The following is a 15360-nucleotide window of genomic DNA, read 5'->3' as shown; positions in this document are numbered from 1 at the left end:
TTCTTCTTGTTTCAGGTCATTGGCGCATTACCGCCACCTTCTGCTCAGAAGTGTGGCGCACACAATAGACTGTGGCTGCGGACGAGATCTACTGTTCAGGAAAGCTTTCTTCAGTTCTTCCTTTCATATCTCCTCATTTTCATTTGTATTTTTAATGCTGGTTTACACACCGACAAAATATACGGATGGATATACACATATGTAACAAAAATGTGATGGAGAGGTGCAAAAAAAACCCTGAGGGGCCTGATCTCTCCAGTGCAAAGGCTATATTAAAAAGAAAGACAATGAAAAAAACATTTAAAGGGTGAGCGGAGGAAGAGAAAGAAGGAAGAAGACAGAGGATCACATTCAAAACACACGCAGACATTCACAAAGTAAATACATACAATTAGAAGGCCTGAGGTGGACAGATAATCCATGAGGATAACATTGTGGAGATAGAAACAAACCTTTAACAGCTTTCTTAAATTGTGAAGGTGCTAAATTTAAAATATGTGATGGCAAAGCATATCACTGAACTTAAACCACACTGTAACTGAGGTGATGGACAGATAGGAGTTTGTAGTTATTGTAAGAATACAGCTCATGAAAGACTGGAGGAAGGATCTGATTCACAGAACTGTACACAAGAAGGCAATGTGTAGTGACTGACTGTAAACAAAAAGGAGATAAATTAGTTTTATGTACACAGTACATGATATTTAATGCGCATGTCTGAGGAAGAAGAATAACAACACATTTATTCTGATGAGTACTTGCCTAAACTGAGTTACTATAATATATGTGTGGATTGAAGAGTGAACTACCAGCCATAGCCATTCTTGGCAGCACTGACTCCACCTAACTCATAACAATGCAAAGAGGTGGAGTGTGGGTGGAGCTGGAGCAGGCCTAGTTCTACAAACTATCTGTGTTCACAGATAAAGAAAAAATAATTTCGCCTCACATTACTCCCATGAGTTTGATCGCAGGTTTCTCTGCCCCAAACAGACAGAATACTTTACTGTACATTACCTGCAAGATAGTGAGCAACAGCAGGCACGAGGGTGTGTGTGTGTGTCCAGTTTTGTTCTCTGAACAAGTTGCCACTCACCAGAGACTCAGCCTGCAGTGTCACACCACACCAGTGGGTATTACCTGGGAATAAACTAAAATTGATCAAATAGTCTTTAGGGGACTGTTAAAGGAAAGAATACCAAACATTTATTTGTCATGCTGTGATTGGTCACGTTTGATTGATTGATGGAAGACTACTTTCAATAATAATCATATCATGTTGGAGATTATAGATTTTATTATATTGTATCTCTGAGTGAGGATGATTCTTGTGCAGCTGAAAGGACTTTAAGGTTGTAAAACTTGACTAAACATTGGGTAAACGTGAGTTTATGAATACAGGCAGCATAAACATAGTCTGAATGTGTTTTGAATGCATTTCAGTGTCTGTTTAAATTTGTTGAAATATAGTCATTAAATCATGTTAGGCAAGATTTTAAAATGTAAAATTGACATCTTTAAATGTACAGTCAGTTTGAACCAAGACACACGGGTGAAGTGCAAATCATCAAAATCACTATCACAGTTTTTCTCCATGGATACTCACAAAAACTGGAGATATGCACACAATTCTGAAAATTCAAAGCCCATGCATCAAAAATCAGACCCGCATCCAACTCTGGGCACAATTCCACTGTTTTCACTCATAGAAATTCTAAATCAATATTTGCATAAGTCTTCAAAATGCCACCACCTCATCACCATTTGGATTCACTCTCTTCTCACTTGTTAAAACTCAATCAAATTTCAGAGTATAAAAGGCCTCAGGTGACCTCTACTATGTTGGGGAAATAACAGAGCTTCATGAGAACAGAGAGGAAGCGTGAAAGGAAGAGGAAGAGGAAGACAAGGCATTTTTCTGATGAAATCGGTGCCCAACTTTGGTTGAACTCTACCAATGTTGCCGTATCAACAGTCTCAGAAGCTGGGTTGTGAGTTTAGAACAATTTGAGCTTACTGAATCGACAAATGTGAATTTTATCCTACTCTGGTGATCAAAATATGACCCAGTTTCACCAAAATCAGTGAATAAAGTTATAATTCAAGGCCCAATTAATCACAGTACGCAATGTAGAGTTTTTGATGGGTTTTACACACAATCCCAAATGTTTCACATGGACATTTGTATTGGCTGTCCATGCAATCCTATAGGTTCCATAGGTTTCACATGTGATCTCATAGGTTTTACATGTGATCTTATAGGTTTCACAGGTGCTCTCAAGGGTTTCACAGGTGAACCTACTGTGACATCAAAACTGGATGTGTTGAGGTCACTGTGGAATACAGCAGTGGAATACAGCACTTTATCATGGACTCAAATCAACACTTTGTTATGTACTCTGTTTTGCAGTAAAATCAGCACTTGATAATATACACTGTTGAGGTGGAGACTGCTTGCTGCCATTCTGTGGTGAATGCTGCTGAACTGTTGTATTTTTTCTTGTCAAAATGTGTTTTAGCTTGTTTTGAACTTTTTACATAGATATTTATTACAGTTGAAAGCACTGATACATATTGGAGCGGAAACGGTATTTAGTTTCATTTTGTGTATGTAAATGCTCAGGGAATCGACAATAAAGTAAATCTCAAATCTGAATCACAGTTGTACTGTTTGATCCACTGTGACATCACAGTTGGTTATGTTTGTTCCACTGTGACATCATTGTTGGTTATGTTTGTTCCACCGTGACATCATTATTGTATTCTGTAGGTGTAGATGTGAGAACAGAATTTTGATGTGGTCAGTCCACTGTGACATGACCTCTGGATGTGTTGTAACCACTGTGACATCACAGTTTGATGTTGTCACTCCCAATTTGTCTTCAGATGTGAATATGAGTTTTCGCTGCGTTTCGATCGTGTAGTTTGTGCGACGTGGACAGCACAGGGTATTCAGCCATCTCATGTAAGATTCCAAACCATTGGGAGCCAGATATTAACAGTTAAATAAATAATAATAAATTCAGTTTAAAGACATACAAAAATACAATTGACTTAGAATATATAATACATTTTCTTCATTATTATGCAAAAACATCCAGTCACTAAGCACTTCTATATTACATTACTTTTGTTCATTGTGCTGAGAGGAGATATGAGTTTCCATTGTTACCACCCACACATGGCTTACCCTGTAAACAAGCACAGGCTGTAGTGATTTTGCAAATGTGTATTTCTTATTATTTGTTTGGATTTTTGATAACATGAGATTGTATGCATCCTTCTCTTTCATTCTCTGCCTCCTTCTCTCGTCTGAGTGAACTGGACAGTAATTTTAAAGCCTAGTTGCTTTATACGTGTAGCTTCTATCTGTAATACTGTGAACACTTGAGTTGTTTAATTATTGTGTCATATTGACATAAGTTTGCCGACCATAAGGTTTGATCTGGCCTGCAGATGATTCTGGTGGAAAAAAGTAATTAAAGAGTTCTAATATAAAAGAAGTTTTATTTTTGTGAGGTTAAATGGTCACTAAATATATAGGATCTCTAATTATTAGTTATTTTTCCATAATCTGAGCACAGTTATAGCTATAATGTCTCTGTGCAGCACATCATTTGTATTCTCTGTGTTGGAACTATGTTAAACTGCGTCATCCCTTTTAAATAAAATTCAAATAAATAAATAAGTAAAATGAAATAAAAAAGTAACTCCCCATGTTTCAATCAAAATGGAACTTTATGTAAAAGCCAGTTTGTCACAATAACATCTCAGTTTACTGAGCAGGTGGGATTTGAACCATAGTCTCCCAGTCCCCAAACAATGATCCCACCTTCTGCTGGATCAGCTGCTCCTTCGTCACTACTCAACCTGGATGTATGGTGTAGGCCAGTTAGACACTGTTTTCTGTGTTTTCTGTATTTGCAGCATGTTTCTGCATGTGGTTCTCACTTTGCACATTTTTTCCCCCAAATACCGTACATGTGTTGTAGCATTAGTGAAGAGGTTTTCCCAATTTTAATGTGTTTCCTTAATGGTCCAGTTAGTAAGAAGCTGTTTTGTGAGTATCATTCTCAACTCATCAAATACTGACACTGACAAAAATCTAGCTCCTAAACCTGATTCTTGAGTTGCAGCAGTGAATTAATGAAAAAATTAGCAGTAGTTTAGTCATTCTGAATTATTTTATTAAGAAAGACAGACAACACATTGTTCTTTGAGATATAACTTTTTTTTACCTGAAAAGCACAACATCACACTCAAAACTGCCAGCAGACAGACCACAAGTGAACTAAAGGTGTACACATTCCCCTCAGTGTGTGCGACTGCAGACCTATGCATGCTCTTTTCTCTTGAGTAGCTTTTTAAAAGCAAGCTTGAAATCATCATTGAAGCTGGTGTATAGCATGGGGTTGATGAGAGAGTTGATATAACCCAGCCAAGTCAAGAAGTCAGAGAGAAGCTGTGAGGGCCGTAACACTTGCAGCCCCACCAGGAGCTCTTTTAAAAAGAAAGGCAGCCAGCAGACAATGAAGGCCCCGAGGATGAGGCCAAGGATTCGCGCTGCCTTCCTTTCCCGTGAGGTACATATCTGGTCCTTCTCATCCTGCCCTTCCATGTCTGCATCAAAGGATGGGATGCGGATGTTGGTGCTGAGTTTGTCAGTAGCCAGTGCGGGATCTGAGTTGGACAAGTCCGACACGCAGAATGTGTGGGAGACACGACAGTGGTCCACAGAGTTCTGACTGCCCATGCTGCGGCTGCTGAGGTGCCGAGAAGAGCCACGCTTCTGGTAGAGACTTTAAGCAGCGTTGTAAATCCTGTAGTATAAGATGAGAATGATGATCATAGGAATATAAAATGCTCCCAGAGTAGAGTATATAGTGTATCCCAGGTGGTCATGCTCTATGATGCACTGCTGGAGGCTGCCGCTGCTGGACCTCTGTCTCCAGAACAAGGGTGGCATGGATATGAAAACTGAGATGACCCAGACTATTCCCACCATGATGGCAACGCGACGGGCTGACCTCTTACGAGCATACTCGATTGCTTTGGTGATGGCCCAGTACCGATCCAGGGCGATGACGCACAGGTGCAGGATGGAGCAGGTGCAGCAGGTCATGTCCACGCACAACCACATCTCACATACCACCTGACCCAGGGACCACGTCTTCATGGTGATGTAGACAATGCTGATGGGCATCACAAGGAGCGCTACAAGGAAATCGGTCACGGCCAGAGAGCAAATGAGGTAGTTAGCGGGCAAGTGGAGCTTCTTGGTGGTGCAGATTGCCATGATGACTGCGCCATTGATGAGCGCAGTGAGTAGGGTGAGGAAGCCAAGGACAAAAACCACCACCGCCATCCCGTCTTTGAACTGGACCCTCTGCAGGCTGTCGGCAGGGGGGCCGGAGCAGTTTGTGATGTTGGGTTCGGAAGTGCTCCCCCCTGGGTAGTTTTCCATGTCCATTGCTGGAGTCACACCCAGGGAGACTCTCTCAGGGGTCAAAGGGTCAGTCTGAAACAACAACACAAAAAATACAACTTTTACAGTGGAGTAACAGAAAGCATCCTGACTGGAAACATCACAAACTGACATGGTTCACGGCCCAGGACAGGAAGGCTCTACAGCGGATGATTAAAACCACCAGAACATCACTGGTACCATCTACAGGGCATCAGTGATAACAGTGATGCTCTGCACAGAGCCCAAAGGATACAGATATAGAAGTATCTGCTGCTGTACCACCAGACTACAGAGAGGCTTCACTCCCCAGACTGTGAGACTCCTGAACTCATCATCAACACTCCACCATGAAAATATTTTTTTGTGTAGCATAAAGGAAATACAGCTCAGATTTGGTTGGACAATCTGTGTTGTATAACGATAATGAAATAACTCTTGAACCTAGAAATAGTACACGTTCAGTGCTCTGCTTCAGGGCCAGGGTGCTTCCCACATTTCACACAATGCATGGTAGGATATTCTGCAAACTCCTATGTCCCTGAACAAGAACCTGTTGGTGAAGAGACTGAAATATATGGTGCTGCATCCTCTAGGGGGTGCTAGAAAGACATTACTGTTGTTTTGACTTCCATCAGTCATCATGAAGCAGTCCTTACAGTCACTGCAGTGTTCATTTGGGACACTTTTAAAAAAAAACAACATTATTTTGCAGTTTTTCATTAACAAGCATACAACATACAAACGTAGACACAAAAATAAATGTATCCTCCCATCCCCACCCTCAAGGCTCTTAAACAAGGATAAAATTAAATAAACAGAAAAATACAAGGACAAATACAAAAGTAGTCAGACAGGAACTTCTTATCATATAATGGGTGAATTGATGTTTTGAGCATATTATAAGTAGTTGTAACTAGCCAATACAACTAGTGTTAAGATGCATCATTGAAAGGGAAAACCTTCTACAAATTCTATAAAGGCACTCCAGGTCAGGGTGAAGTTTTTGCGGGCTTTACATATCTTGTATCTCAGTTTCTCTAAAGGTAGAAAAGATAGTACATTCCTCAACCACTACAGAAATGACGGGGTTGAATTTGATTTCCAATCAAAAAGTATGAGTCTGCAAGCAGGGAAACTTGTAAATCTAAGACTTTGCAGCCTGGGGGTGGTACGCCAAAGATGGCTGTGTGATAGTCAGGTGCTATAGTCTGACCACAGATTTTGGAAAATACATCAAATATCTGTCTCCAATAGTCGTTGAGGGAGGTGCATTACCAGAACATGTGTCCTATTGTGGCAGGTACATAGCTGCACCTCAGACAACCAGGATTTGTGGTGGGAAAGAGTTTGGCAAGTTTATCCCTTGAATAGTGCAGGCGATGGAGTACTTTAAATTGAATTAAACCATGGCCTATACACAGTGACGATTTTTATCCCATGATATCAGTTTCAAGTCCCTTATCATATTGTAAATCACAGATACATGTTTCTTCTCATAAGGATCCAGTTCTAGAATTGCATCTAAATGATTCCTAGGTGGTATGAAAGGAAATGAGGGAAACTTTTCTCTGGTAAAGCTACGTATCTGAAAAAACCTAAAATAATGCGATCTGGGTATATTGTGGTCATTTTCAAGTATTTCAAATGAAGTAAATGTGTTATCAGAGTACAAATTGCAGAAGAATATCAACCCATTTCTATGCCAATATTGAAATGCATTGTTGAACCCAGATGGAAGAAAGAGATGGTTATTTGCTACTGGGAAATACCTGCTATACTGCTTTAAATCAAAATGTCTCCTAAACTGTAACCATATCTAAAGTGAGGCTTTAACAACCGGGTTTGTGAACTACAAAAAAGACAAATCAGTGATCATGACTAACGATGATGTGAGTGTTGGTAGAGGGTTGGATAATAGTTCCATGTGGACCCAGTCTGGACCCTGCTTATTCTCATATGTGTAAATCCAATTAATACATTTTACTATGTTAGCCACCCAATAATACCAAAGAATATTGGGTAATCCTAACCCACCAGCATCTTTAGGAACCTCCAGGTAAATTTTTTTCATCCTAGGATTAGAATTGTTCCATATAAGGGTATCTTATATATTATATATATATATATATATATCCATATATTAGTCTATCTAGCTGTTTAAATGTTTTCAGAGGGATAAATATGGGGATCATCTGAAACACATAAAGAAATCTAGGTAGAACTGTCATTTTAACTATATTAATGCAACCTGCTAACGAAATCGGCAATGTTGACCATTTCCTAAGATTTTGCTTTGTTTGTTCTAATAATGACTTAAAGTTGTGTTTCTACAAATTCTCCATCTTGTGGGTAACTTTAATTCCTAGATATGTGAACATATTGCATTCTATTTTGAATGGAAATTTGGAGTAATCTCCGTCTGTGCGGTCAATTGGAAAAAGCAGACTCTTTGAATAGTTCAATTTATAGCCTGAGAGGTCCCTAAAGTTTTCTAGCATCAACAACAGCTTTGGTATCGATACTGTCAGGTTGGATATATACAAAAGCAGGTCATCCGCGTATAGCGCCACCTTATGGACTTTAGGGCTATAGCAAGGGGTTCGACCGCCAGATCAAACAGAAATGGGGAGAGGCCGCAGCCCTGCCTGCAAGCCCTGTGAAGGGGGAAATAGTCAGAGATAATGTTATTGGTCCTTACAGCCGCAGTGGGTGCGTCATATATATTATTTTAATCCACGTCCAGAATGATGATCCAAAGCCAAATTTTTCTAAGATGGCAAACAGGTATTGCCACTCAACACGATCAAACGCCTTTTCCGCATCCAAGTTCTTCTGTCACCACTTCTGTGGTCTCCTCAGATGCTGCGTGCGGGGTGTACAGGACATTGAACAATTTACGCATATTATAGAATGATTGTCTACCTGGAATGAAGCCCGTTTGATCCGGATCGATGACTGTAGGGATTACACTGTCTATATGGGTGGCTAATATTTTTGTTAGAATTTTGTAGTCACAGTTTAAAAGGCTTATTGGGCAGTATGAGGCGCATAATAAAGGGTCTTTGTCTTTTTTGAGCAGTACTGAAATTATGGCCTGAGTCATGATTTGTGGCAATCTCCGTTGTTCAAAAATGTCCTGGTACAACTGGCTAAGTATTGGTGCTAGCTTATCAGCAAATTCTTTGTATATCTCAATTGAAAACCCCTCAGGCCCCCCGGCCTTGCCGCTCTGCACTGATTTAATTGCCTGCATTACTTTGCCCGCCGTAATCCCTCTATCTATGTGTAAACTGTCCTCTGGGGTGATTGTTGGAATGGTCAGCCCTTCCAAGAATTTAACTAAACCCATAGGTTTTGGCTGAGGTGCATCTGGGCTGGAAATTCAAAAAATGCCTTGATTGTGGGTGGGGCTCCAGGAGCAGTTAAGACAGGTCCAGACACTCTGTGCAGCCCCCCCCCCCCCCAGAATACATCAACAACACTACTTCATACCCAAATACATTTGTTTTCAGCAGAAAAAAGTGGTTTGGGGGTATAGTTGCACTTTAATAATATCCAACGGGTCGTCTGGTGGCTCTGACCTGTAGAGAGTCATATAGAATTGTTTAAACTCATCATTTATTGCATTAGGGTTAGTAGTTTTCTCCCCCAGTTCTGTTCGGATCTCAGCAATAGTGCTTACAGCTGCGGACTGTCTAATTTGATGGGCTAAAAGCTTTCCAGCCTTCTCCCCGTTTTCATTTTGTTTTGATTTAAAAAATAACTTCGGTTTGTTTAATGGAGAGGTTATCGAATTCAGTTTTTAACAGCAATTTTTCTCTGTAGAGCTCGGGCGTTGGGGAGTCAGCATATTTACGATCCATCTCTGCTATACTGTGAGACAGGTCGCTCAAGCGTTGTTTGCGTTTCTTTCTCTCATAAGCTGTATAAGATATTATCTGACCCCTGAGATAGGCCTTAAGAGCCTCCCACACTGTGGTTAGTGACATATCTGGTGTGAGATTGAATTCCAAAAAACTATCAATTTGTTGGGAGATAAATTTCTTGAGAGTCCCTAGATAACAACAGAGGGTCAAAGCGCCATGTACGGCGTGGTCTGATGCACTCTGGGAAACATATATCCAGCTGCATTGGGCCATGGTCAGAAATAACAATGCTGTTATAATGGCTATCCTTGACCATAGGGAGAGTTCTGCTATCTACAAGGAAAAAGTCAATCCTGGAAAACGAGTGGTGAACTGGGGAGAAGAAGCAGTATTTTCTAGTAGTTGGGTTGTCTCTTCTCCAGGGGTCAAAAAGTGCGTATGTGTCTATAAATGACTGGATAACTGCACCTGAGTTTGAGATATTACTATTAGGTGTGGGATTTGATCTGTCTAGTTTCGGGTGTAAAACATAGTTGCAATCGCCCCCCAGTATCAATTGGTTGTTAGTGAGATCTGGTAATACTGCTATAAAGTTAGTAAAAAAAAGTGGGTTGTCCCAATTGGGTCCGTATACATTAGCTAATGTTACTTGGGTACCCTACAATTTGCCAGTCACTGTAACACATCTACCCCTGGAATGACACAAGGTCTATGATGGGATGAATGGGATGCCCTTTCTAATCAAAATAGCTGTACCACGTGCTCTATCCTCATTTTTTTAACAGAATAATTGCCCTTTTCTTTAGCTTTGTGCATTTACTTGATTGTAAGTGAGTCTCCTGTAAAACAAGATATAACTTCCTAATGTTTTTATATGTGCAAACACCCTACTTTGCTTCACTGGGTTATGGATTCCCTTTATGTTCCAACTCAAAAAACAAATATGGCCTTACTTTCATATATCAGACATTGTGCTTCTAGGATAAATAAGAAAAATAAGAAAGCGCGAAAAAGTCCCTGTCTAACTACAGAACTAAAACTAAAACTGAGCCTTAAATCCTTATGCTGATCTACTGAACCTGTCGAGATCGCACACCCCTCTTCTAGCGTTGTGCTGCAAATAACCATCTAACCTATCCTCCTAACAGGCCCTAACCAGGACGAACCATGATATATATATAAATTGGATTGAAAATTATTTGCATATACAGCCAACAACAGAAAACAGACCAAGGTATATCTATATGACCCACCCCTCTCCTTTAAATCGTTTTCCATGTACTTCATGTTAACAGACATCTCTCTGCTATATCTGTTTGTCAGTGTTTCCTCTACATTCATTTAGGAGTGGCGACCGCCATTCCTAAATCCTAGCTGCCGCTCCTTCAAATTTCTTTTTTTTTTATTTGTCGCACCGCCGCATCATGTCATCAGTCCTGCTTGCTCAGTGTCTACTCTTTGGAGTAGATACTCCCCCACACAGCACTTACAGTGACTGGTGCATGGATTAAAGTTCTCCGTCGCTAGGACGGATTTTCGTCATTCAAACTTCACAGAGGCGACTCACAGTATGAGATCAATGTAGATCGGAGGAGGCTGATTTTTATTGACAGATTGTCACACTCTACAGCCAATTGTATCAATAACAGCGTGTGCGCGCCTGACCAGTGATAGTGTAGTGTTGGGACCCACAGATGAAGTCATTCATTGTAGATTTCAAAATGGACTCTGAACTGAACTCAGTGTCCCAGAATTCCCCATTCTTCACACCTAGGTGCAAAATTCAGCTTTGAGCTACTATTGGTCAGTGTGACAGACCCCCCTCTGATCAGAGAGTCAAAACTCCTGCGCCTTCCTTTGTTCTCTCTCTTCTCCACAAGCTCTCTTCTCCACAAGCTCTCTTCTCCACAAGCTTCTCTTATCCTCAAGGGCTCCTCTCCATCTCCCCCCCCACGGGGCTGCCTGCCCTCAAGATCTCTTCTTCTGGGCCTAACAGCTGCGGAGAGCTGCAAGCTTCATTTGCAGCAGGCCCAAAGAACTTCTCCTCACTGCAGCGACACGAGGTCCTGCCAGTATTCCTGATCAGTTAGCACCAGCAGCTGCAACGCAAAGCTTGCCAGCTAACTTCATAATCTGAGGAACATCAAGCAAGTTAGCACTGAGCTGCTATCCCTGCAAAGGAAAGGAGCGAACCGTTTCCTCCTCTGCCGACTTTCATCAGTCCTTGCACAGCAAGAACAGCATTCAACATTGGAATCCCAACGTTCTCCTGCAACCACCAGCACCTTTTCTTCAAAGACTGGTAACATTGAGGGGGTTAGATAGCATAGCATAGCACGGCTAAGCACAGGACTTTAAACTCTGGTTGATGTAATGCATATGTGTTCAATTTATGTGTGTCCACTGTTTGAGTGTTATTGTGATCTCAGGTCAGGTTATTGGTAGTTTGCTTTCCTAGACGGCTAATTTGACGTTAGTCGAATGATGCTTCACACAGACTCAGGGTCTTTGCATGCAACTAACCATCTTCTATAACCTGGCATCACGTCACACACACACACACACACATACTGGTTTCTGTGGTCTATGGGGACCGACTTTTTATTCATCACATGTGGGGACCACCCTTTCTAAATGTTATACAGCCATGAAAAAAATCAAGTATAACAACTATGGCTTTGTTAGGTTATACACAACTTCAAATATCAGAATTGGTGAAGTAGTAGTTGGACCATGCCAACTGGGGACTTGGGAAAAATCAATTTAACATGGTTCACGAGGACCTCATTTGTATATATGTAAATTAATTTACATAACTCACACAAGGTCCCCACTAATTACATGTGATTAATGGGGACCTTGCACCAAGTGTATTTGTTGCACACTTGGACAGAGTACACTTCCAGGTGTGCATGAGTTTTGTGTCTTTCTTTAATATCTGATAACACAGGAATACAGACATGGTAAGTTACGTGGTCGCTCACTGCGGCGCTCTGTTTACTATAGCACGTACGCGCCTTCCTGACCCTGAGGACCCCTACCTGGACCCCTGGCTGCCCACAGTGCCTGCACTAATCTCTATTCTCTGCCTCACATTAACACACACACTCTTACGGTTACATTCATCAACATTCAGACCAACTACTGTGAATAAAATAATGGTGAAATATGAAATAACAATAATGGTGAATAATAATAACCAAAGCAAACATGAACAAAGCGTGGCGTTAGGGCAGGCACAAAAGGAAAATATAGGAGTACCAATGGACAGATTAGTGCTATTCTTAGCATATGTCATCAACTGTTCAGAGCAAGCGAAAACCAAGACAGAGAAAATCAAAATCATAGTAAAGGCAGCAGCTAAATTCCTCAATATGAAAGACTTATCATGGGAGAAAATACAGGCTGACCTTAGCCACGGTGAAGGGACATCGGAGGCAGCTTCACAATTCATAACATAATGTTAATACTTCAGTGGAATGCAAGGAGTCTGATTGCAAATGGACAGGAATTTAAAGGATATATTGATCATTTAGAAAGGAAACCAGACATCATATGCATCCAAGAAACATGGCTCAAAACAACACTGGATTTCATTATTAAGGGGTATACTGTTATACGCAAGGATAGAAACAATGGTAATGGTGGAGGGTGTGCAATATTTATTAAAGAAGGTATACAGTATAGACAGTTAGATACAATACAAGAGTTGGAGGTAATAGTTATTGAAATATGTAGTAAGGGAGGTAGTTTGAAAATAATAAATTTTTATAATCCGTGCAAAAAGTTAGAAAAGGGAAAACTAGAGTTAATATTGGAACACTGGAGAGGTAATATCATTTGGTGTGGGGATTTCAATGCACATAGCACAGTGTGGGGGGGTAAAGATGATTTAAATGGAGAGATTTTAGAGGAAATAATGGATGAGAAGGATTTGGTGTGTTTAAATGATGGAGCAGGCACAAGGATTAATTTGGGGAAGGGTACGGAGTCAGTAGTCGACCTTACGTTGGTGTCACAATCATTAGTCGGGAATAGTAATTGGGAAGTATTTAAAGGAACCACCATAGGGAGTGATAACTATCCTATTTACACAGATGTTGGAGCTGAAAGGGAGATGAAACGGGATGAGAGAGAAGGAAGATGGAAATTTGAAGAAGCAAATTGGAACAAGTATAGAGTGTTGACAGAAGGAAAATTAAAAAAGATCAATATAAACCAGGAAATTGATGATCTCAATGCAGAAATAAGCAGCATTATTCTAGGAGCAGCAAAGGAGTCAATACCAAAAAGAAGTGGGAATAAACTGAAAAGGATAGTTCCGTGGTGGACACAAGAGTGCACTAAAGCAATTAAAAATAGAAATAAGGCATTTAAAGTCTTAAAAAAAACACATAATCTTCAGAATTTAGTTGAGTATAAAAGGAAGCAGGCAGTAGTAAGAAAAACAATAAAGGAAGTTAAAAGGAACTACTGGAGGAAGTATTGTGATTCATTAGGAAGAACTACACCTTTAGACCGAGTATGGGGTATGATTAAGAGAATGTCTGGAAATAGGAAAGAATATGGATATCCTGTAATGAACGAAGGAGGGAAAATAATAATAGAAAGTAAAGATAAAGCAGAGGTACTAGCAAAGACATTTGTAAAGGTACATAGTAATGTAAATTTGAATAATGAGGAAAAGAGACAGAGGGAGAGAACAATAGAGAAAAATATAGAGGCACTGCAGGAGGTTGGGGAGGATGGAAGTACAATAAATATGAAGTTTACAATAGGAGAGTTAAATAGTGTTTTAAGGAAAACTGGGAAGACAACGCCAGGAAAAGACCAAATAAATTATTGTATGCTAAAAAACTTAAGTGAAAGGAGTAAAGAAATATTATTAAGATTATATAATAAGACATGGGAAGAGGGGTATTTGCCAAAAAAGTGGAAAGAATCAGTTATTGTGCCTATATGTAAGCCAGGTAAAGACCCGAGCTTAACAGAAAGTTATAGACCTATTGCTTTAACATCGCATATAGGGAAAACTATGGAAAAAATGATAGATGAAAGATTAAGGTACTATCTAGAAACCAAGGAGTTATTGAAGAACTACCAGAGTGGATTCAGAAAGGGAAGAAGCACAATAGATCCGGCATCATGTTTAGAAAATGAGATTAGAAAAGCACAGGTTAATAAAGAAAGTGTAATCGCTGTATTTTTTGATGTTGAGAAGGCTTATGACATGTTGTGGAAACAAGGGTTAATGATCAAATTATATCAGATGGGAATAAAAGGAAGAATGTATAGTTGGATTAAAAACTTTTTAACGGATAGGTTGATAACAGTAAGAATAGGGAAAGAATATAGTAACAAGTATGTAGTGGAAAATGGAACTCCTCAAGGGAGTATAGTTAGTCCAGTACTGTTTTCAGTTATGATTAATGAAGTGTTTAGCAGTGTAGATAGGTCTATTGGAGTTGCATTATTTGCAGATGACGGAGTCATGTGGAAAAGGGGAAGGAATGTAGAGTATATGGTTAGGAAAATGCAAGACGCAATAGGAAAAATAGAGTGTTGGGCACGGGAGTGGGGCTTTAGATTTTCAATAGCAAAGACAAAAGTAGTATGTTTCACAAAAAGGAAAATTCAAGATCAGATTCAGCTTAAAATGTATGGAGAAAATTTAGAGAGGGTAGAATGCTTTAAATATCTGGGTATTTGGTTCGACAAAAATCTTACTTGGAAAGTTCATATAGGAAAAATTATTGAAAAATGTAAAAAAGTACTGAATGTTGTTAGATGTCTGAGGGGTAAAGAGTGGGGAGCAAATAGAGTGTCACTGAAAACTGTTTACATTGGGCTAATCATGGCAGTTCTTGACTATGGATGCACAATATACCAGTCTGCTTCAAGAACATTACTAAATAAACTAGACACAATTCAATATCAGGCATTGAGACTCTGCTGTGGAGCTATTAAAACAACCCCAGTGTCAGCCTTACAAGTAGAAATGAATGAAATGCCATTAGAAATGAGAAG

The 15360-nt window shown here is 39.9% G+C and overlaps 1 protein-coding gene across 1 annotated transcript; it reads right to left on the bottom strand.

Moving 5' to 3' along the window:
- Positions 1–4333: 4333 nt before the first annotated feature.
- Positions 4334–5464, bottom strand: htr1e (5-hydroxytryptamine receptor 1E; the record flags this gene model as incomplete). The annotated part of the gene is given in 2 exon segments (XM_084377510.1): positions 4334–4801; positions 4805–5464. Coding segments are annotated over 2 exon segments (1128 nt in total).
- Between the last annotated feature and the right edge of the window lie 9896 nt (positions 5465–15360).

This window comes from Pagrus pagrus, assembly GCF_965226575.1.
Source record: "Pagrus pagrus genome assembly, chromosome: 16".
Classification (NCBI taxonomy): domain Eukaryota; kingdom Metazoa; phylum Chordata; class Actinopteri; order Spariformes; family Sparidae; genus Pagrus; species Pagrus pagrus.
The sequence above is the reverse complement of the archived record's forward strand: the minus strand, read 5'-3'. Positions and strand labels throughout refer to the sequence as shown.